Source organism: Phyllobates terribilis, unplaced genomic scaffold (genome assembly GCF_046119375.1).
Source record: "Phyllobates terribilis strain yellow unplaced genomic scaffold, ASM4611937v1 Scaffold_8__6_contigs__length_399053987, whole genome shotgun sequence".
NCBI classification, from domain to species: Eukaryota; Metazoa; Chordata; class Amphibia; order Anura; family Dendrobatidae; genus Phyllobates; species Phyllobates terribilis.
The window spans coordinates 55,438,995-55,464,192 of NW_027362768.1; the positions used below are offsets into that span (position 1 = coordinate 55,438,995).

Here is a 25,198-nt window from a genome sequence, read left to right on the forward strand (position 1 = left end):
TAACAATAGTGAGGGCCGACTGCTGGCCCTTCAGCAATAGTAAGGGCCGCCTGAAGGCCCTGTAAAAATAGGCTTGTGACTTTCAGAGTCCTGCCTTCATAAATGAAACAGGATGTGTCTGATCATGTCTCACACACCACATGGGGAGATAAGGTAGTAAAATGTTAAAATTACATTTTCCGATGAATGTATTTTTCACCATTGAAAGCAATGCAAGAGTGCAAAAACGCAAAAAAAAGTTACGTGTGAACATAGCCCAAGGTGTGGAGGAGCATTTTTCTTTTGCCTTATATACCAGTTATTACCCTGGAAATGATGTTCCTTAACGTTTTTTCCAGGAAAATCCATTTTGGTTTAGTTTTTGTATGTTGTATTGTCAGTCCATAAAAGTGGCGTAATACTCTGATAACATTGCTCACAGCAGTGACCTGGGAGTCAGAAATGCTTCCAGGGGTCTTCCCCATGCTGTTCCCATGATATTTCAGCACTGTTCTCATCGATTTGGGCAATTTTTAGGCTCCCTGCAGACCTCCCCTAGAGTTTCCCATTGACTTACATTGGGCTTGTGGCTCGGGTCGAGCACCTGAGCATTATGATTTGCTCACCCGAGCAACAAGCACCCGAGCATTTTAGTGCTCGCTCATTGCTAGTTGTTACCAGTGGCGTACCACCAATGGCGGCAGGCCACGCCACTGCTATGGGGCCCGTAAGCCAAGGGGGCCCCGTGAGCCAGGAGGGCCCCAAGCAGTGTGGGAACGAGGAGGATAGGTGAGTAGGAGGTTGCGGCGGTGGAGGAGAGGTGCACACGCGGTAGCCGCTGCTGTAGCTACCACGTGTGCCCGCAGCTAAAGGGAAATAAATATTTCCTCTTCTCCACTACCATGGGCGTGGAGAAGAGGGAATATTCATTCACTTTAGTAGCGGGCACGGAGGAGCGCAGAGCGGCAGCTCCTGCTGTCAGTGCCTGCTAATAAACAGAATGCATAATCACGCTTCTCCACGCCCATAGTCCCGGCATGGAGAAGAGTGAATGTGCCGGCAGCAGCAACAGCTCACCTCGGCGTCTGAGAGCGCGCGCTGCTCAGATGCCGACATGAGCTGCTGGCAGACAGGAAACAGCAGCGCTGGAGCAGAGGTGAGGAAGGAAGGTGAGCATAAGTGTTTATTTTTTTATGTGTGCAGTGACTGGGGCATTGACGAGGCCATGTATACCAGGATTGGGGGATTGAGGTGGCCACAAATACCAGGATTGGGGGATTGAGAAGGCCACACATACCAGGATTGGGAGAATGAGGAGGCCACACATACCAGGATTGGGGGATTGAGGAGGCCACACATACCAGGATTGGGGGATTGAGGAGGCCACACATACCAGGATTGGGGGATTGAGGAGACAACACATATCAGGATTGGGGAATTGAGGAGGCCACACATACCAGGATTGGGGACATTTACCAGTAGCTGCTGCATTTCCCACCCTAGGCTTATACTCAAGTCAGTATGTTTTCCCAGTTTTTTGTGGTAAAATTAGGGGTGTCGGCTTATACTCGGGTCAGTTTATTTAAAATATACGGTAATTTAAAATCAGTGAGTATGTGGCGCCCATAATACTGCAGGACTATGGGGTGCATTATGCTATATGGGGGCTGCATTTTACCCTATGAGGTTTGTAATATACTGTATGGAGGACTATGGGGAGTGCATTATATTCTATGGAGGACTATAGGAAGTTCATTATACTATATGGAGGATTATGGGGGGAGCATTATACTATATGAAGGAATATAGGGGGCGCATTATACTATATGGAGAATTATGCTGGCGCATTAAACTATATGGAGGATTATGGGGGCGGATTATACTATATGGAGGATTATCGGTGGTGTATTATACTATATGGAAGGCTATGTGGGGGGCCATTATACTGTATGAAAGCAATTATACAGTGTGAAGGTTTGTGTAGGGTCCATTATACTGTTTGGAGGGCTGTGTGGGGGTCATTATACTGTTTGGAGTGCTAGTGCGGGCCAAAATACTGTATGTAGGCCAATTATACTGTATAGAGGCACATTATACTGTATGGAGGGCTGTGTGGGAGTCACAGTTGGGGGATCATACTGTGTTAGGGTCACCATACTTTGCCTTGGGAGTTGAAGTGGGGTACAGTAGGGTCATTATACTGTGCATGTGGAGGCTACTGTGGAGGAATGCACCATGTGGGTATCATACTGTGTTTGGGGGGCACTTTTATTGGCATCATACTTTATGGGGGCAATGAAAGAGGAATCTAGGACTTCAGTAGGAGGAAATTAATGTGTAAAGGTTGGAAAGTTGCGAGATCTGCTCTGTTGTGACACAGACAAATATTTATTTATTTTTTGTGGGGGGGGGGGGGCAATTAGAGTTTCTGATATAGGGCCCCATGATTTCTATGTATGCCCCTGGTTGTTACCCAACTTTCCTTAACTCATGAAAAGCAAATCTGTTTGATTATGCATCAATATAGAAAAGGAGGATTATCCCTGTATAAGTAGGCAGGTTTACAATTCAGCAGTCTAGGTAAGTTGGTTGAAAAGTAAAAGTTATTGCTAAGTGTAAACTTTCTTTTGCTCCACAGGAAAGTGTCACAGTGATGTCACTAGTCCTGGGGTCACCTGAGCAGTGTAGTACCTCTGCTGTCATCAGTGTCAGTGGTGACAGATGAGAAGCCTGCTGCAGACTGTGGCCCCTAGCTGTGCACTCTCAATGGCCCCTCTCAGGACAGGTATGGTCACAGATGTCTCATCTACAGCTCAGAGGAGAGGACCTCTCTAGCCAGGACCTGTGTTCCCACCAGAGACAATAGTGATCCACGAGTGACTGGTGCAGGGTCAGGAGAGCTGGAGCTGCGTGCTGTCATGAATGGCATTCATTATTAGCGGGTCCCGCAGCCCGAGCTCATCCAATCCCCCCGCACTCTCCTGCTCTCATATTTCAGCTCCATCCCCCCATCCCCCGTCCATAGAGCTGCAGGAGCAGAGCAGTATGCAGAGCGGCAGCTCGGGGGAACATGGCTGCAGTCAGTGCCTGGCTCCTTGTGCCCCTGTCCCTCTCCATCCTGGGTGCTGTGCTGGCCGAGGAGCTCTCGGTGGAGGAGGACATGTTCCCGGAGTCCGGGCTGCAGAAGCCCAGTGTCCTGATCGCCATCATCGCCCGGAATGCTGCGCACACGCTGCCCTACTTCCTGGACTGCATCGATAAGATGGACTACCCGAAGAGCAGGATGGCTATCTGGTGAGGGCAAGGCTGGTGCACGGGTGTATCTGTATAGCGGTCGGTGTGGGACTGCTGCTGATGGAGGCTCCTCAGCTCTCAGGCACTGGCACTCCTTACCTGCTGCTGCTTCTCCTTGGATCCATCTGACCTGTAGAGGGAATGTGCTGCTTCCACATCAGCAGCTTCCTGTGCAGGTCAGACAGATCCAAGTCTGGAGAACAGGCAGAAGGTCACCTGCCATTGTGTGGGCAGCATTGGGAACCATGGAAAACATGACTCTAGAACAGGGGTCCACAACCTGCGGCCCGGGGACCACCTGCGTCCCCTGATGCCATTCTGTGCGGCCCCCACCCATATGGCTACAATGCCTGTCTGACAGGTAACTGAGCAGCCGCACAGAGGCGCAGTGGTGAGGGGCAGGGACTGATGGAGCTCGGAGGACACCTCTGGGTGCCTCGCACATCTGGAGAATGGGGTCTCATCACCCGTTTGGCAGTTCAGAGAGGAGTATTGGCATTGGGCACTAGTTTATAGGAGTTGTGAGACTTTAGGCAGTAAGTACATCACCCATAAGCTCTATTGTCGGGGTCCATGTGTGTGCATGACCTCTTCATTACTACGATTTGTTCACTTAGTTTTTGATGAGGATTTACAAGGCAATATCACAACTACATCCGTATTTATAGAGAAATTGCTTCAAATATTCCTCTTGATTTTAGTTGAAGATGCTCAAAATAACGTGAAAAAGCCGCAATGTGAGTCCGCACTCTGGGACCTTTCTGCCAATAAAATGTATTGGAGGATTTGAAGCTTTTTATGTGGATTTTGGAGCCAAATTAATTTCTAAATCCTCGTAAAAAACCTCAATGTGAACACAGAGAGCTGATTGGTGGAGGCAGGCGTCCTATTAGACACTTAGACCATATACTTTCGTTATGCCGCCACAAATGTCACAGAAGCTAATACCTCATTAACTTTTATTGCAGCCCTTGCAATTGGTTCAGTATCACATTGCAGCCATTGGACCAAAAAAGATTGTGCACCAGAGCTCTATAAGATGTAGAAGAAGTTATCTGCTCAGTTTTGCACCCTCCAGATCTGAATCATACAGAGAAATGGTAGAAATGTTTGACCCTGTTATCTCCATGTCCGATGTCTCCTCAGCTCGGTGCTGTCACACACCCAGTGATGGAGTCATTGCAGAACTATTGCACTCTGCCCTCAAACAATTGGGAATATCTCATAAACCATATGACTAGATTTTGGAATCCTAGACTTAAAGATTTAGTGGCAGAAGTAATATAGTCTCTACAGCGTGATTTCTGTGGTCGCTGTTATGACCTTATGCAAAATGTAATTGCACTTTTTAGAAAACTTTTGACATGTCATAAATTTTGATTGGTGGAGGTCTGGATGCTGGGATCAATTAAAGTGCATTCTTCTGCCATGTCTATCCTGTTATTATTTGCTTGCGGTATTACTGGCCTTGTATTACATTTTATGAATGACTGTTTATTATCTAATTCTACTTCTTCTCTAGTGTCTAACTTATGTGGCACCTAAAGGAAACCTGTACAGAGAATCATACAGCCTGAACCATGGCTATCCTGAAAACAGACAAGATCGCTGTTGTCCATCTGCTTTGTTTTAGGGCACATTCAGACGTCCATGGAAATCGGTATGAGATTGGACCACAATGCACAGACTGCCTGCAGGTCTCCCGACCAAGTATGACACCTTCATAGAAATACGTATATGACCCAAGAGCAGATAAAAAAAAAGAAAAAAATCGGCACCAAAAATCTCAAAAGCACTGGTATATAATTACCTGCTACACAGTATATTGCAAACTGGTGCTCTGGGATCTTGGGTGCAAACCCGGAGAAAACAGTTGCCAGACAAGTCCATGTAAAAAGAAAAAAGGTTGCACTCACCGTCCCTTTAAAAGTCCTTTATTGCTTTGCATTGCAGCTAAAAACATGCCGGCTGGGGAACGAAGTGGATCAAAGTCAGATGATAGTCGTTTGTGCCTCCTGTGCTTCAACGGGTCCTAAAACATGCAGGCAGGGGAACAAAGTGGATCAATGTCGGACTACGGCCGTTTTGTGCCGCCTGCGCTTCAACGGGTCCTAAAACATGCAGGCAGGGGAACGAAGTGGATCAAAGTCGGACGACGGCTGTTTCGCACCTCCTGCACTTCAACAGGTCCTAAGGATCTTAGGACCCGTTGAAGCGCAGGAGGCACAAAACGGCTGTAGTCCAACATTGATCCACTTTGTTCCCCAACCTGCATGTTTCAGGACCCGCTGAAGCACAGGAGGCACCAACGAATATCGTCCAACTTTGATCCACTTTGTTCCCCTGCCTGCATGTTTTTAGCTGCAATGTGACGCGCCCCCTGGGGCCGTGGGATACTCTGTAGCCGGGCCGGTCGGTTCTATTGGGGTAGTCACGGTGGCAGTGACTTGGTCCTTGGCCCCGGGGTGTCAATAAATAAAGAAAAGAGGGGAATAAAGTTTTGGGGATAAAGTTTTGTGACGCCACTCGTGGTATCCGGCTATAGGTGACCACCGCTGCTGCTCAAATCCCCTGGGGCCGTTGGTGACACAGCAGAGATAGTTCAGTTCTCCACAGGTAGAGCTAGGCCCCAGGGCAGTTAAAGAGGTAATTTTAGATGTTGGTGGTGTAGTGCAAGGCAGGTGACGCAGCAATTAAGTCAAGGACACAGCGGGGTGCAGTCTTCTAGTTTTTACTCACAGTTTTTACGGTGCTCCAGGTTACAACTGCTAGCCATGTTATTACAGCCCACCGAGTCCTGTGTCCTCCGAGGAAGTGAGCCAGCCAACTCTTGGATAACTTGGGTGCACTTGATCGGGACCCCCTTCTTGTGTACCTTCCCGGGTCGTCTCTCTGCACTGGCTCTCGCCCTCCTGCCCTGCTCCTCACACACAGTGTCCCGAGCCAGTAGCCGCGGGCCTTGTCGGGCGACGTCCTCTCTGTCCCCTTGGTCCTATATGGCCACCTTTTCAGCGAATGTGTGTGGTTTTGGCTACGGCACTTAGAGATACCGCAGTCTCCGGTTTGCTAGCTGAGTCTTGCAGTCCTCCACTAGTCTGAGGCCGGTCCCCTACTGCGACCTGATCCCTTCACGATCAGCGTGAATTCGGGCGCACGGATGGACTCCGTACTTTCCGTGCCCCTAAGATCCTTTTTCTGTCTCTGGAGCCCTTCTCACTGACTCCCTCGCTCCTCTTGTTCTTTCTCTTACTGGGCCCCTCTCACTGCTCCGGTCTTATCTCTTCACTCCCTGTGACAGACTCCTGTCACCAACTGCTCTGACTGACTGACTTTCTAGATCTTTCTACCCGACTTTTTATACGACCTGTCATGTGACCCACGTCACCAACTGTCACTCTACGTGGTCCCCTCTACCTTCAGTCCTTCCTCCAGTGCTCCCCTTAACTACTTCCTCCACCCACCTCCTCTACCTAGTTCCCCCCTGCAGACAGGAACAGGGACTGTGCTCTCCCTCAGGAGCAATCTCGCCCTTACCTTCTGGAGTGATGTGGTGTTGAATGTGGGTGTGTGGGTTTCGGGTAGTGCTCCCTCCTTACCCGAGAGAGGCATACCACACCTCTGGCTGAGATGCAGTACCTCTGTGGCGTCTGGACCCGCAGGGGCACCACAAATGCAATACAGGAATTTTAAAGGGACGGTGAGTGCAACCTTTTTTTTCTTTTTACATGGACTAGAAATATATGTGGCTGTCACACTTGGGTCAGGAGACCCGCAGCCAACCCAAACATTGCGGTCCGATCTCAGACTGCTTTTCACGGATGGCTGAATGTGCCCGTACTGTGAGAGGCTGTGACATTTCAGAGAAATTATCATTTAAAAACCAGCCAGGCACATTGAAGATATCAATCATGGGGAGAAGAGTCAGATGGTGGCTCCTCCAGCTTCTCCTAGCGTAACATAATTGCGCATAGGAAGTTAGCTGTCGGTCAAGTTGACTTGAGCGGGGAGAAGCTGAAGGGAGCTGCCCAGTGGATTCTTCATCCTCTGTCGCCTCATTTTTAAAACTTTGTTTTGAGCATGCTCATTTGAAATAAGGGAGCCTGTCTGTATTCCACGTTACCTGTGGTTCAAGCAGCATGAATCTCCTGACCGGTCCCCTTTAAACTGAAAAGTTTCCATGACAGTTCAATAATGTGTTCTTTTCATAGTCTTTACCTGATATTATGAGTCATGTTACCCCAACAAATCAGAAGCTCTGAGCCGTACATGATGTACCACTAAGTGTAGATGGGTATATTCAGTGTACAGTGTAAGGTAGTGGCCAATATGTGGGAAATATTTGCACTGGTGGGACAATAATAGTCCATTTTTATTCTGGTCTCTGTTGTGTACTTTAGTATAGCCTGCTCTTTATACTGATGTTGTATTTGTTTAGTTTGTGTCTTGTAAACAATTGATTTTGATTATGAAAACTCCATCTGTGATCCATTATAGTCCATCGAGTCATGACTTCATGATGCATTCAGTTGTATCTGCAACTTCTCATAAGTTGTATTTTCTGCAGTTTCCCAGGTAAATCATTGGGGCTGTGCCATCATTTTCGGCGGGGCACACTGCTCCTTAGCCTCCACGCTTCCTACATTCTGGGGGGGAGCGGGGCGCTCCTGCTTATAGACATTTTGACCAAGGACATTGAGGCTCACAGTGCCCTGATTGGCAGTGATTGGCTGTAGAAGTCACTTCAACCAGGTTATTAAAGATAAAGGACAGCAGTGAATATACAGTGCTTGAATGGCTCCGATGTACATCAGAAAAAAATTAAGGTGAATTTTTGGTGGGATTGGCTGACCATTTAATAAGTATATGTGCCTCCTGATCTGCCGGCAGATAAGTCACTGCCAGATGAGTCTGGCTGCAGCTTACCCTATGGGAAATACATGAACGTTCTTGAGTATGGTGAAGCCGGGAGAGGTAACTGTCAGCATAATGAGCATTCGGCCAACAGTTATCTAAGGTGTATTGCCGGCTGAAGGTGGATTTTCTTATGTTGTATTTTTAGAGAGCCTGTCTTCTATAAATGTAAACCCGGAGAATGCCTGTTATAGTTTGTGAAGTTCATAGAAGCTCGAGCTTACTACTTGGTGACCAGTTCCATGATAAGAAGTGTAAAAAAGCATCTAAAAATGGAAAAAAGAGAATTGTACACTGTCCGTTCTGCTCAGCGTCTTGTGTGTAGGAGACAAGTAACAGTTTCTAGAGTTGAGAGAGAAACTGGAGAGGAGGCAAAGGTCCAAAAGGGTCTTATCTGGATGACAATATTGAAAGATAAGCAGGATTGCGCTAACTTGGATGGGTTGTGTGCACACAAGCACTTATAAGTCTTAAGGTTGCTGCGGACCCATGAGGAGATAAATGCATAGAACTGGAGAAACAAATTGGATATTCTGCGCTGCCGTGTAGAATAATGAAGGATGCCAATCCAATTTCAGGTGGTTTTATTCGTCAATGCGTTTCGAATTATATAACTTCTTCATCAGGACAAGCCACGAAATGGTGGTCCTGATGAATGTTTGTTCTGATGTGGAAGGTGGTCCTGACGTCGTTTGTCCTGATGAAAAAGCTATTCGTTGACGAATAAAACCACCTGAAATTGGATTGGCATCCTTCATTTTTCTCCACGGCAGTACATTTTTTTTCCAGGTTTATGCAGTTTCTAGATTTTAGCACTTTTAAAGAGCATCATGTTAATACCAAGATCTACATTTGTTATCACAGCTGTGGGTTAACGCTTTTAGGATGGGGTCATACAACCATTTTCTCCATATCCGAGAACAACAATCTGATTATTCTTATCAGACTTTGATCAGTTTGCTCAGATTGTCATCAGTTTTTCTCAGACAAGGAGAGAAAAAAAGAAATGTTTCTCAAGCTATCCTTGAAAACCACAGATGGCATTTGTCCGACAAAATCAGTCGTGTACATGAGCCCTTACAGTCAAGACAGTAAAGAATATCTACTAAGTATATAAGCCACATTACACAGGTCTGCAAGGGTAAAATTGTTTGAAAAGGTTGATTTTATTATACTTTCGATTGCTGAACTCAGTGAAAATATTGAAAAAAATCCATCACATAAAGTTTTTTCACAAACACTGACTCCATAGGCTTTCTCTTGCACCATACTTTCACCCCTTTGCGTGACCTTTGGTGGATGACTTTGGTGTCATTAGATTGGTTAGAAATTAATGGACGCTGTGATGTGATTGGTTGCTGAGGGCAGAGAAGATTTTCATAACCAGCTTCCAGAGAGTGTGGTGGTGCCCATAGCAACCAATCAGAGCTCAGCTTGCATTTTACCTCAGCAGTATAAGAACTGAAAGCTGCACTGTCATTGGTTGCTATGGGGAGCATTGGCAGATTTTCTTTTAGACAGAGTTGATCAGAGTGTGGTGGTGCTCTTATCACTAAGTATTTAGTGTTTAGTGGTTGTGGTGGATTAAGCTTCTGTTTCTATCAATGTGATCAAAATGGCTACAAGGGGATGTCATAATTGACCAAACAACTTTTGCTACATTTGCGGTTGTTTTGTAGTGAAGAAACAACGAAGGAACATTATTGACCTTGTGAGAAAAGTGTATACTTTTGTGTAAAACTAGGTGATTAGGACAAGTCATGGGCCCCACATGTGGTGTGTTGTGTTTGTGTAGCAGAACTACGACAGTGGTCTTAGGGTCTGTGCCCGCGATCCCGTACTAGCAGCGTATTGGGCACAGCTCACCTGCGCTGAGACCAAAACGCTGCGTTCCACATTAGAAGCACAGTGGATGGGATTTATAGAAATCCCAGGCCCATTGTGCTTCTATTAGCTGCCGCGTAAACTCACCTACAGTGCGGGTTTACGAGCCGCAGCATGTGAATTTTTGTTACCGAAATTCCCACAATAGAATGTATAGGGTGTGATAAATCCGCATGGTTCAGTGAATACATGCGGATTTACATGTGGGATCGGACGCAGCGCTTTGGACGCAGCATAAATACACTGCGTCCAAAGTGCTTCTATAGCCTGATCATGGGCACATAACCTAAAGGGAAGAAAGTCAGCTTTTGTTTTGGCTTACCTATGATCTGGAGGGAACCACAAAATCATAGTAATGACTGCTACTTTTGTACTTACAGCGTGGAGGGATTCAATCTTAAAAATAAGAAGGAAATGATATACCTGGAACTCCCATCAGCGATTCGCCCTGAGCCTCACGGTTCAGACGTACTTGTATAGTAGAACAAGTCACTCCTGATTGGAGGTGCACAAGTAGGGGCCCAGTCCGTAATCCAATATATGAAGAACTTGGCACTCAAGTATAATGCGAGAAAAAATAATTTTAATTGCAATCCACAGTGACCTATTGTAGACTATTGTAGACTTTCTTCAGACAAACAGATTGCCCATAGCGTATGTGACACAAAAAGATGCTGAGAACGTGTATGAAGTGCAGCGCAAGGTGATAGTGGAATCCCACTGCAGGTATGGCATGACTTGTCAACCCTATCCAATGTGGTATTGATGACCTATATTAAAGAGGTTGTCCATAGGACAGGTCATCAATATCGGATCGGTGTATCCCCACTTTGGCCGGATGTAAACACAGGGAATGGAGCAGTACTGTGCAGCTCTAATCAATATGTACTCCTGCATATACGAGTACTGTAGGACAACAGATTCAAAAGAATAGGCACTGTTCTGCAGTAGTTATTATGAATTGCTTATATAGCACCATCATATTCCTCAGCACTGTACAGACATTATTGGCACTGTCCCCATTGGGGCTCACAATGTACATTCCCTATCAGTATGTCTTTGGAGTGTGGCAGGAAATCTTAGTACCCAAAGGAAACCCACACAAACACAGGGAAAACATACAAACTCCTTGCAGATGTTGTCCTTTGTGTTTAAACCCAGGACCCCAGCGCTGCAAAACAACAGTGCTAACCACTGAGCCACACATTGAATGGAACTACTCAGTGTTTAGATCTGGAGCTTGGAGCTTGTAACAGCAGATTGGTGAGGGTGTCGAATGTAAGACACCCATGATCTTATATTAATGAAGTACCATATGAATGTGTCATCAATATGTTCTTGACTGGACATCCCTTTTAACCTTAGAACACATACCTGGGGCCTCGCAGGCCCGCCCTGTTAATTGTTTTCTATTTTCTGCAAGATTACTTTAGTTAGAATTTTGAAACTCTAGGTATTCCTCAGGTATATAGTTGTTTGTCATTTTTGTTTGAGTTATTCCATGTTATTTGCACATGGGCCTAAAAGGCCCCAGGTATGTGAAAAAGTAGATTTTTATGGTCATGCGTTCTAGGGTTAAGGAATGGTTATATCATTATTGTGGTCCCGGAAAAAATCTTTAATATGTTATAATATACAATGGCGTCACATTACAGCTACAGATAAGAGTATGATATACACTACCGTTCAAAAGTTTGGGGTCACCCAGACAATTTTATGTTTTCCATGAAAACCCATACTTTTATTCATCAAATGAGTTGCAAAATGATTAGAAACTATAGTCCAGACATTGACAAGGTTAGAAATAATGATTTTTATTTGAAAGAATAATTTTCTCTTTCAAAATTTGCTTTCGTCAAAGAATGCTCCCTTTGCAGCAATTCCAGCATTGCAGACCTTTGGCATTCTAGCTGTTAATTTGCTGAGGTAATCTTGAGAAATTTCCCCCCATGCTTCCTGAAGCCCCTCCCACAAGTTGGATTGGCTTGATGGGCACTTTTTGCATACCATATGGTCAAGCTGCTCCCACAACAGCTCAATGGGTTTGAGATCTGGTGACTGCGCTGGTCACTCCATTACAGATAGAATACCAGCTGCCTGCTTCTTCCCTAAATAATTCATGCATAATTTGGAGGTGTGCTTTGGGTCATTGTCCTGTTGTAGGATGAAATTGGCTCCAATCAAGCGCTGTCCACAGGGTATGGCATGGCGTTGCAAAATGGAGTGATAGCCTTCCTTATTCAAAATCCAATTTACCTTGTACAAATCTCCCACTTTACCAGCACCAAAGCAACCTCAGACCATCACATTACCTCCACCATGCTTGACAGATGAAGTCAGGCACTATTCCAGCATCTTTTCAGTTGTTCTGCGTCTCACAAATGTTCTTCTGTGTGATCCAAACACCTCAAACTTTGATTCATCTGTCCATAAAACTTTTTTCCAATCTTCCTCTGTCCAATGTCTATGTTCTTTTGCCCATATTAATCTTTTCCTTTTATTAGCCTGTCTCAGATATGGCTTTTTCTTTTCCACTTTGCCCTGAAGGCCAGCATCCCGGAGTCGCCTCTTCACTGTAGATGTTGACACTGGCGTTTTGCGTGTACTATTTAATATGAAGCTGCCAGTTGAGGAGCTGTGAGGCGTCGATTTCTCAAACTAGAGACTCTAATGTACTTGTCTTGTTGCTCAGTTGTGCAGCGGGGCCTCCCACTTCTCTTTCTACTCTGGTTAGAGCCTGCCTGTGCTCTCCTCTGAAGGGAGTAGTACACACCGTTGTAGGAAATCTTCAGTTTCTTGGCAATGTCTCGCATGGAATAGCCTTCATTTCTAAGAACAAGAATAGACTGTCGAGTTTCACATGAAAGTTCTCTTTTTCTGGCCATTTTGAGAGTTTCATAGAACAAACAAATATAATGCTCCAGATTCTCAACTAGCTCAAAGGAAGGTCAATTATATAGCTTCTCAAATCAGCCAAACCGTTTTCAACTGGCCTAACATACTTGTGAAAGGGTTTTCTAAACATCCATTAGCCTTCTTGCACAGTTAGCAAACACAGTGTACCATTAAAACACTAGTGGTGGTTGTTGGAAATGGGCCTCTATACACCTATGTAGATATTGCAATAAAAACCAGACATTTGCAGCTAGAATAGTCATTTACCACATTAACAATGTATAGAGTGTATTTCTGATTCATTTAATGTTAGCTTCATTGAAAAAATTTTTTATTTTCTTTCAAAAATAATGACATTTCTAAATGACCCCAAACTTTTGAACGGTAGTGTATGCATGAGGAGAGAGGTCTCCCTGCCTCTGTCTCCATGGGGGGGGTGTTGGACAGGTTATGGCATATGCACAAAGCTAAGGGGCAGGAGAGATGAGGAGCGCTCTTCTTCTGACTTGATCATACTCATAACATTGAGTCCGTTCTGTTCTTCCATGCTTCTATTGGCCAAATGGGACAAGCTATTTTTGAAACTTTTTGGCTATCAGGAGTACAGACTGTAGCGGTTGCTCTGCCCTTACATAATGCAGCATATTAAACTGAGATAGCAGCTTTACATCTTCACACCTTTTGTTTTTACTTCAGCGGTGATCATTTCTACTACATCAATAGTCTGAAACACGCAGCATTGTAACTCAGTAAATCGGTTTCATGTACTGCCAGATGAATATACCAGTCTCTCGCTCCCCTATGAAGATACATGCTTGGCTCAGATGAGCCTGAATATCGATTGTAATGGGTAGGGAAGACTGAGCCACAGCCAGAAACCTCTGCCAGGGGCGTATTCCCTGTGGGAATAAAGGATCAGACATGTTAAACTGTAACATGCCAGATCCTTCTTTCTTCCCACATCTATCATATAGTAAGGTAGGATAGCACTGTATGACTTTCCTATACTTTGTAGGAGAAGAAAAAGAAAGGAGGAGCGCAATGAGAAGTACCAGTGGTCAATGGTGGGGGAAACAATAAGTAAGGAAAGTTGGCCTCTCACCTCATCGGGTTGTGCACCCCTGCCCAACCTCAGTGAATTGCTCCACAGCGGAGGCACAGCGTTGCTGCTAGCGTGCGGGTATTTCCTGGATCCGGTTCCGTGATCCACAGACCTGTCACATGGACAATCCGGGGGGGTGTCACCGCAGGTCCTGCAAGGTTGTGTCCGGTCACGTGATCAGTCAGTCGGTCATGTGAAGGGGTGGTCCAAGAAAGCGTCACCGCAGGTCCTCAAAGATGAATGGCAAGTGGAAAAAACGGTCCAGAGCAGCTCCTGCCGCGTAACCTTGGACCAGGGACGTGAAGATGCAGAAATGGAAAAGCGGTCTGGTTAGAGTGCTAGGGCACAGAATCCACAGGGGCAAGGGCAGTAAAAAACAAACCTTTTATTAAACCACAACGCGTTTCAGTAGCGGATTGCTACCTTCCTCAGGCGGTATAACAATGGGAAGGGGAAATTACATATTATATAGAAACCACCAACCAATAAAAGAAAGGCACTGAATGAAGTCACTGCACCCTTTGTATGCTGGCAGGAAGCCATCAGAAAATCAATCAAGATAAAATGAATAAAGTAAAAAACATGTGAAATAAAACCATAAAGTCTATACATAAAAAAACAATATATATAATATAATAATGATGATGATGAAATAACAATAACTTTTGATAAAAAAACAAAAACAAATCAAACAGAAATTATGAAGACTGGAAAATGGAAAACCTAAAAACCATAAAAGATACCCTAATTAACCACGTTATCTATAGGAGTTAGTGTGCCAAGCTTGAAGATCCAAAAACTTTCCTTATGATGAGGCTACTATATCGGTCCGGGACAGTGTCAACTACCTGATCTATTATGGTAAATCTCAAAAAACTTGGATCCTTCTGATGGAAAGCACTAAAATGTTTTGAGATACTATGCAATTGATAACCAATAAGTATGTTGTAACGATGCTTATTGAGCCGAACATGCATCGTTTGTATTGTGCGGCCTACATATTGAAGACCGCACGTACATTGTAGTAGATATACAACATACGTGGATTGGCAACTCACCTGACAGTTAATAGAAAAGGTTTCACCCGTTGTCTGTGAACAAAAGGTAGTAACCCCGTTCATAATCGTCCTACAGCATAGGCACTTTGGAGTGTTGCATGAAAAATAACCATTGTTATGTGTAGATAGTTCTTTACTGAATTTGGGTTTTAAAGGGATGTTACTAGGAGACACTAAACTGCGTAGTTCCGGTTTCTCCTATAGATAATTTGTGGTTTATCGGGAAGATGGTTGGAGAGAACCGGATCAGATTTGAAAATAAACCAATATTTGTTCAACAACCTCTTCACACTCACACGTGATTGATTAAAAGTAGTAACTAAACTCCAGTCAGTGAGTTCAGTACTTTTTTTATCAATAATTTTAGAAGACTGAATTTTATTAATACATAGGTCTTGTGTGAGTTGCTTGGTTCTATTGTATACATCTGTTAACAATCTCTTAGGATAACCCTTCTGAATTAACCTATTTTTGAGAATCCCAGATTCAACCACAAAGTCTTAGTCCTTTGTACAATTTTTACGGACTCTCCAGTACTGACCATATGAAACATTGGTAATCCACTTAGGGAGGTGCCCACAATCAAACCTAAGGGAACTGTTGACATCCACAGGTTTGAAGTGTGTCGATGTGGACACCATCCCTGATTCCTCCAAACATAACATAAGATCCAAGTACTGGAGGGTACTGTCCGAAATGGAAGCTGTAAAAACCAAACCCCAAGGATTCTTGTTTAGGTCATCAATGAAATCTAGGCCTGTATTTTTGGGGCCCTTCCAAAGAAAGATCAAATCGTCAATGTAATGACAATAGAGAATAATATGGCCCAAAGACAGGTTGGACTGCGTGATGAAGACGGATTTGAAGTACCCCATGTATAAATTGGCATAAATTGGGGAAAATCTCGTCCCCATCGCGCAGCCCCTTATCTGACGATAAACAGTACTCTCAAAAGTAAAAACATTATTATTTAAAATAAAGGTGATAGCCTCTAAAAGGAACTCTTTCTGCTCGTTGGACATGGAGGCATCAGAACTAAGATAATGGTCAACCGCTTGTAAACCTAAATCATGAGCGATGTTGCTATAAAGTGTACTCACATCCAAAGTGAGCAGCAAACAATCTGTTTGGGGGGGGGGCAATTCTCTAAGAATTTTAATCAACTCCAAGGAATCCTTTAACCCCTTTACCCCCGAGGGTGGTTTGCACGTTAATGACCCGGCCAATTTTTACAATTCTGAACATTGTCACTTTATGAGGTAATTACTCTGGAACGCTTCAACGGATTCTGCTGATTCTGAGATTGTTTTTTCGTGACATAGTGTACTTCATGGTAGTGATAAAATTTCTTCGACATCACTTGCGTTTATTTGTGAAAAAAAAGGAAATTTGGCGAAAATTTTGAAAGTTTCGCAATTTTCAAACTTTGAATTTCCATGCCATTAAATCAGAGAGATATGTCACACAAGATAGTTAATAAATAACATTTCCCACATGTCTACTTTACACAAGCACAATTTTGGAAGCAACATTTTTTTTGTTAGGGAGCTATAAGGGTTAAAATTTGACCAGCGATTTCTCATTTTTACAGCAAAATTTACAAAACCATTTTTTAGGGACCACATTACATTTGAAGTGACTTTGAGGAGCCTTTATGACAGAAAATACCCACAAGTGACACCATTCTAAAAACTGCACCCCTCAAGGTGCTCAAAACCACATTCAAGAAGTTTATTAACCCTTCAGGTGCTTCACAGGAATTTTTGGAATGTGGAAGAAAAAAAACATTTATTTTTTTTCACAAAAATGTTACTTTAGACCCCAATTTTTTTATTTTCGCAAGGGTATCATTAAAAAATGAACCCCAAAATTTGTTGTGCAATTCCTCCTGAGCACGCTGATACCCCATATGTGGGGGAAAACCACTGTTTGGGTGCACGGCAGGGTTCGGAAGGGAAGGAGCGCCATTTGATTTTTTGAATTAGTTCAATATCCTCGAATTTGTTCCATTATTTGGATCTCTTTTTACAAAAATATGTTCTTACCCTTGATTCGTATTTAACTCCTTTCTGGCCCAGGGCGCACTAATACTTATCTGTGCCCTGGATCTTATGGGCCAGATACGTATTAGTACACCTTGGCGATTATCCATTTTTTTAGAATGTTCAATAGAACGGAGATCTTTTAACACCAATTGTTGAAATGTTTCAATATGAGCACCTTTATGGTGTAAAGGGTAAAAACTTTTAGAACCCCCCTTAACAGGTACATGTAAAAACCCCTTATCTGGGGTAGTCTGATCTAAGTTCAAATTAGATATAATGTTAGAAGAGGGCTGAATTGATGTAGGAAATTTGCTTTTCACCTCAATAAAAAAATGGCGTTTAATAGTTATTTTCCTAAAACACAAATTATCTATAGGAGAAACCGGAATCTACGCAGTTTAGTGTCTCCTAGTAACATCTCTTTAAAACCCAAATTCAGTAAAGATTCGAACTATCTACACATAACAATGGTTGTTTTTCATGCAACACTTCAAAGTGCCTATGCTGTAGGACGATTATGAACGGGGTTACTACCTTTTGTTCACAGACAACGGATGAAACCTTTTCTATTAACTGTCAGGTGAGTTGCCAATCCACGTATGTTGTATATCTACCACAATGTACGTGCGGTCTTCAATATGTAGGCCGCACAATACAAACGATGCATGTTCGGCTCAATAAGCATTGTCACAACATACGTATTGGTTATCAATTGCATAGTATCTCAAAACATTTTAGTGCTTTCCATCAGAAGGATCCAAGTTTTTTGAGACTTACCATAATAGATCAGGTAGTTGACACTGTCACGGACCAATATAGTAGCCTCATCAATAAGGAAAGTTTTTGGATCTTCAAGCTTGGCACACTAACTCCTGAGGGATTAAATCTTACTATAGATAACGTGGTCAATTAGGGTATTTTTTATGGTTTTTAGTTTTTCCATTTTCCAGTCTTCATAATTTTTATTTTTATTTATTTATTCTTTTTTATCAAAAGTTATTGTTATTTCATCATCATTATTATTAATATATTATATATATATTTTATGTATAGATTTTATGGTTTTATTTCACATGTTTTTTACTTTATTCATTTTATCTTGATTGATTTTCTGATGGCTTCCTGCCAGCATACAAAGGGTGCTGTGACTTCATACAGTGCCTTTCTTTTATTGGTTGGTGGTTTCTATATAATATGTCATTTCCCCTTCCCATTGTTATACCGCCTGAGGAAAGTAGCAATCTGCTACCGAAACGCGTTGTGGTTTAATAAAAGGTTAGTTTTTTCCTGCCCTTGCCCCTGTGGATTCTGTGCCCTAGCACTCTAACCAGACCGCTTTTCCATTTCTGCATTTCCTATACTCTGTGGCCTAGATGTTTGGTCAGAAATGGGTGACATTACTACATGGATAACACAGTGTTCTACAAAGTCTAATTAATACGTGTTTCCAATTCCTGCTTGACTTGCAGACCAGTTTTGGGAGGATGTTGGGTTGTATGGCTGTGTGATCTGTCCTTTGATTACTTCTAATGGTAATTTGGCTTGTAGTTCTACTGCTGCCAGCATAACTGGCGCTCACTCAAGTGTCAGCTGTAAAAAGGCTGGAGGAAGCTTATTGCAGACGTTGTTATCAGGCCCTGTGAATCCCAGTTGTGCCAGTTCACTGATGCCTGTCATAATAAACCTTTCATGAGCTGGTCAGAATTTCTCCTTTGTCACTAGTCATTAGTCTCCTGTCTCTTGTACATGAAAGAAACCAGACACCCAGTTTATCCAGCTAACCCCCTGTCAGTGGTGGATAAGCTGTATGATACTAAAGACAAAGCTAGCAGCTTCCTTTTCATACTTTCCACTTAACATGGCTTTACCTTTTGTACCCAAGCATACTCAACAATATGACCATTGTGTAAATTGATATCTTTCTTAATTACCTGGCACCAGACACTTTTGTGTGCCCAACATGTTAACAAGCCTCTGAGCAATAAAGAAGTATAGGAGTATTGTAAAGTTATGAAATTGCTTTAGTTAGTTAGACAGCATGAAAATAAGAAAGTTTGCAATAGACTTGCTTATTTTTATCTACTGTCATTCTCCTGCTAAGAAAGCTTTTATCTTTTATAGTATACAGCTGATTTCCATGGAGCTATGGAGCTTGCCACTACTACCTGCCCAGACACTGGCCCAGAGTGCTCAGTAGCAACATTCCAGGAGAGAGGCTAATATTCCAGCCACCTCTCTCTAGCCATTGATTTCTATACAGCGTATCTGCTCATCTTCTTCCCTAAAGTAAATTTTCTCTCGGTATTTGTACTTTCAGTTAGGTGGCCAGACAGCATTGTAACACTATTAACCCCTACATCTGCAGGTTAATAGCGTTTGTTCCCATTATTGATAGCAAGCTGAATACTTTATGAAAGATGTCAAAATTCAGCTGCTGCTGCTCTCTAATCTAGTGTTTTTCAAAATTTTGTTAATAACATATTCAGAGATGGTCAGTAGTTGTCTATCTGGATGACATATTGGTTCATTCACCTGGTATTATGTCACATATCCGAAATCACCTGGTATTATCCGACATCACCTGGTATTATGTCACATATCCGACATCTACAGTGGTGTGAAAAAGTGTTTGCCCCTTCCTGATTTCTTATTCTTTTGTATGTTTGTCGCACTTAAATGTTTCAGCTCACAAAACAAATTTAAATATTAGACAAAGCTAACACAAGTAAAAACACAAAATGAAGTATTTAAATGAATGTCTTTATTATTTCTTGATTTCTCACTCAATAAGTCACTTAAATAGGACCTGCCTTACAAAGTGAGGTAGACCAAAAGATCCTCAAAAGCTAGACATCATGCTGCGATTCAAAGAAATTCAGGAACAAATGAGAAACAAAATAATTGAGATCTATCAGTCTGGAAAAAGTTGTAAATCCATTTCTAAAGCTTTGAGACTCCAGCGAACCACAGTAAGAGCCATTATCCACAAATGGCGAAAACATGGAACAGTAGTGAACCTTCCCTGGAGTGGCCGGCCAACCGAAATTACCCCAACAGCATAGTGACCACTGATCCAAGAGGTCAGAAAAGACCCCACAACAGCATCCAAAGAACTGCAGGCCTCACTTGCCTCAGTTAAGGTAAGTGTTCATGACTCCACCGTAAGAAAGAGACTGGACAAAAATGGCATGTATGGCAGAGTTCCAAGACAAAAACTACTACTGAGCTAAAAGAACATAAAGGCTCGTCTCAATTTTGCCAGAAAACATCTTGATGATTGCCAAGTCTTTTGTGAGAATACTCTGTACACTGACTAGACAAAAGTTGAACTTTTTGGAAGGTGTATGTCCCATTACATCTGGTGTAGAAGTAACACAGCGTTTCAGAAAATGAACATCATACCAACAGTAAAATATGGTGGTTGTACTGTAATGGTCTGGGGCTGTTTTGCTGCTTCAGGATCTGGAAAACTTGCTGTGGTAAATGGAACCATGAATTCTGCTGTCTGCCAAAAAATCCTGAAGGAGAAAGTCCGGCCATCTGTACTTGACCTCAAGCTGAAGCGCATTTGGGTTATGCAGCAGTACAGTGATCCAAAACACACCAACAAGTCCACCTGGGAATGGCTTAAGAAAAACAAAATGAAGACTTTGAAGTGGCCTAGTCAAATTCCTGACCTTAATCCGATTGAGATGCTGTGGCATGACCTTAAAAAGGTGGTTCATGCTCGGAAACCCTCCAATGTGGCTGAATTACAATAATTTTGCAAAGATAAGTGGGCCAAAATTTCTACAGAGCTTTGTAAAATACTCATTGCTAGTTATCGCAAACGCTTGATTGCAGTTTTTGCTGCTAAGGGTGGCCCAACCAATTATTAGGTTTAAGGGACAATCACTTTTTTACACAGTGTCCTGTAAGTTTGGATTTCTTTTTCCCTTAATAAAAAAGACCTTCATTTGAAAACTGCATTTTGTTTGCTTGTGTTATCTTTTTCTAATATTTAAATTTGTTTTTGGATTTAAAACATTTAAGTGTGACAAACATGCAAAAGAATAAGAAATCAGGAAGGGGGCATACACTTTTTCACACCACTGTATGTACTGTACTCCAAAGACTCAGACAATTTTTTATTTGCTAAACTTGAAAAATGTGTTTTTCTGGTTCAAGTAGTAAATTTCCTGGGGTATATCTTGTCTGATAAAGGATTCCGTATGGACCCCCTCTAAAGTCCTAGCTGTTAAGGAGTGGGTACAACCCAAGTCTCTAAAAGCATTGTTTCCTTGGATTTACCTTGGAAATTTAATCGGGAAATTTATTACATTTTTCCAAGATTGCCAAACCACTTATTGACTTGACCAAAAAGGCGACAGACATACCTAATTGGAACTCTGAGGCCATCCGTGCCTTCATTGAGATAAGAGCGTTTCCCATCTGACCCTGTATTTGTTCAGCTTGATCGTGAACATCCTTTTGTAGTGGAAATTGATGCCTCAAAGATTGGAGTGGGTGTTGTCACAGGGTACATTGTCTCTCACTTAACTCTGTCCATGTGCCTTCTTTTCATGAAAATTTTCATCTGCTGAAAAAAATTATGATAAAAACATCACAAACTCATGTTGCCAGACTTCTTCACACTTTACCCACTCCAAAAAGTCCTAGATCCCACCTCTCCATGGACTTCATTACTGGTCTCCCACCTTTAGAAGTCTTTTATTTGGGTAGTGGTGGACAGATTCAGCAAAAATTGTCATTTTGTTTCTTTGTCAGGGTTGCCTAACCCCCAAACCTTAAGTAAGTTGTTAATCAAACACATTGTGCATCTACATGGGATTCCTGCAATCCAGTGGCTTTCCGGCTAAAACTTCCCCCTTCCTTCCACATTCCTGATGTGTTCCACAAATCGTTGCTAAAGGTATACCGTTTGCCTGTGCACCCTGGTAAGCACTTTGCCCCCGTGGTCCTTAGAGGTAAGAGTTTGAGATATAAAAGGTCCTTGATTCCCAGATAGTAAAGAACTTTGTGCAATATCTGGTACATTGGAAGGGCTATGGTCCAGATGAAAGATCTTGGGTGTCGGCTAACAGCATTAATGCCGTCAATCTCATTAGAAGGTCCCTTTCCTTGACAAGCCCTGTCCTAAGGGTCCGATGACCCCACTTAAGAGGAGGTGTACTATTACATCCGAGCCTGTCCCATCTACTCCTGCTTTGCTCTCGGCTGATGCAGAGTGACTATTCAGCAGCCCTTTTCTGGGACTTGTGGCTCTTGCCAGTCCAGTAGCTATGGGGTCAATTCAGTTAGTTTGGGTTTCTTCCGGTGTCAGCACTGGATGGGGCTGCTTTCTATTTAAACCCTAGAGATTCACTTCTCAGTACCAGTCAATGCTTGTGCTATTGGCTTACCTGTGTATCTGTGTTTCTCTCTGATTTATACTGTTCCCGGAGCTCAGCTAGTTCATTGATGTTTCTCCTGCCTTTTGTACCTCCTATACCTTCTGGATCTGACATGATTATCCTTCGTGACAGCTTGCACCACCAAGTTGACTCTGTGGCCCTTGCCTTGGGACCCTTTTGTATGTCCAGATCCCTGTACAGGAGTATAGGCTGAAGGCCAGAGCAACCCCTGGGCTCTGGGAAATGAAGTAGCTTGCACCAAGCCTGCTTGTGGTTGCCTTTTTGGAGCTGCCAGGTGACAACGAACAGTGCCCACATGACAGAGTAGCTTGCAACAAGCCTGTTCATGATTGCCTTTTTGGAGTTGCCAGGTGACCACAAACAGTGCCCACGTGATAGCTATTACTTTTTGATAATTACTCTGCTGCAGATTGTAATTACTAGTGATGGGCGAGCGTGCTTGGCACTGCTCGACATTCGATCCTGCTTTGGGATGCTGAATCGAGTATCGAGCAGTGCAGAGTATCGTGTGATGCTCGAGTGCCCAGGTCTCGTAAGAAGTTCAATTGAATCATCTGAGCCACGTGCCACACTGAAGAGAGAGAGTTTGCGTCCTCCGGAACAATGCTCAAGTTTCACATTCAGTTCCATTATGCTCACTACTCGAGTAGAGCATATCTGAGCATCTGACGTGCTTGATTTGAGCACTGCGCCCTAGAGCATTTCTGTGCTCTATCATGACTCGTAATTACTCCCATCATCCTTGTTCCCATTGGGGTTTACAGTTTATTAATCCAATAAGTAATTTCATAGAAAAGACAAAAAAATTCCCATCGTACTCACATTTAGAAAACGCCCGTCCTTATCTTCAGGAGTGCTGTTCCGATACTGCTGACCAGCCAGAAATGTCCAACCAAAGAAAAAGAATTGATAGGTACATCCAATTATTAAAACATTGTTCAAGCTTTAGATGCTTGGCATTAAAAATTTCACATGGGAATGATGTGGCACAGGAACCGCTCTCACGCGTTTCTGGCGCCTACTGTGCCCTTTGTCAATAATTTCACTTCAGTAGCAGTGACTTGCCAATGCCTGCGCAGAAGACCAGTGAAGCCAATGCCCATAGATGGGCTGAAAAGGTATAATCGCGCTATTGCAGGGAGGAGGCACCGGACTCCGGGGCCACCACTACATGTCACAGGACACTGTGATGCTGATGGGAGGGGGATGGTACGCAAATGGACACCGGAGGCAGGAGTTTTCTTCCAGGCACTGCACACCCCAGAGCCTGGAAGAACTCATTAGCATAAAGGATTAAAAGATGATTTCTCCACAACAAGACCGCAGATATGAGGCATACAGGTATGACTATTTGAATAATTCTATCATGTCCAAAGGGGTGACAGATTCCTTTTAAATGTTTTCATATTCCGCCTGAACTCATAAAATGCTCTTCTTAATATCAGGATTAAACTGCCATTCTGGGATAGGTTTTCAAAGTAAGTCCATTAGCCTCCTCAGGTCTAATATAACTCCTTAATAATGTATGCAGTTTGTTTTGTGAAATCTGGTGACAGATCCACTTTAAGCACAATTATGAATATTTGTTTTACTGAACATCCCCCCCAGGATGCAAGGTTTTCTCCATCTGGCTCTTCCCTCTCGTGTTACTATTTCCCAAGACATTTCTGTTGATTACTGTGGCACACCATCAACCAATCACGGATCACTACAGCTAAATGTAGAGTCGGTATGATTAGCAGATGGAGATAGCATCTGTCTGTATAATCCGTCATAGAAGGAGGAGAGCCTGAGCAAGAAGCATAAGTAGGAAAAACCCCCTAATTCCTAAAAATCCTATGGCCATTGTTCTTGCCACTCTCAGGGCCCTTGTATACCAAGACAGGCAATTTTTCTCCTTTAAGGGGGTTGTCTAATCATCATTAAAGGGTAAAACTGCTTTGCTACAGAGTTCGTAAGCACTGCTCTAAATCTAGCTGGATCTCTGGGTCAAGCCATCTTTAGTGCTTATGTGCTCCTTCAGCATAGGAAAAGTTGCCTGTGCTTTCAGTTATTGGCTCACACATGGTTGAGGCCACCATGCCGCTGGTCCAAATTGTCAATCATTCAGGAGCACCTTGCCTTCTCGAGCATGCAGGAAGCATGGAGACGGTGTTCTCCTGAAGACAACATGGGAATAACCTGATAATCTGCAGGCCTGTATTCAAGCTATGATTTATCTTCAATAATGTATTTAACCCAGATGTGGGTAAAAATGAAAAACAGAAACTATGAGTTGTGTTGTTAAAGATGGTAACTTAATAACTGATGTCCAGCGGCAAAGCAGAGCACATGTGTGAAATATTGGATTTCTTTGATGCGTCTAAGCTGCTTCACATTCATGTTCTCTGTAGACAATTATTCTCATCTCATCTGCTATGAGCTCATTTTATTTTTCAAGGCCAGGAAGTGGTAGAGGACATCTTTTGTATGAATTTACACAGGGCATTTCCTGTAACTTTCTTGTTGGTATCCAAAGGATGCAAAACAAGCCCCAAACATCATAAAGCACCTATAAGACATAAACCTGAAGCCATACAAATAAATAACCATATTCTAGAAAACAGCATTTTCTGC

The 25,198-nt window shown here is 43.1% G+C and overlaps 1 protein-coding gene across 1 annotated transcript in view; it reads left to right on the top strand.

Moving 5' to 3' along the window:
* The first annotated feature begins 2,896 nt into the window (after window positions 1-2,896).
* COLGALT2 (collagen beta(1-O)galactosyltransferase 2) overlaps window positions 2,897-25,198 on the top strand; it is a 229,492-nt gene continuing 207,190 nt past the window's right edge. Inside the window, exon 1 of the mRNA XM_073642973.1 lies at window positions 2,897-3,273. Coding sequence (XP_073499074.1) covers window positions 3,050-3,273 — 224 coding nt within the window. The 5' untranslated portion in view covers window positions 2,897-3,049. The remainder of the gene's footprint in view (window positions 3,274-25,198) is intronic.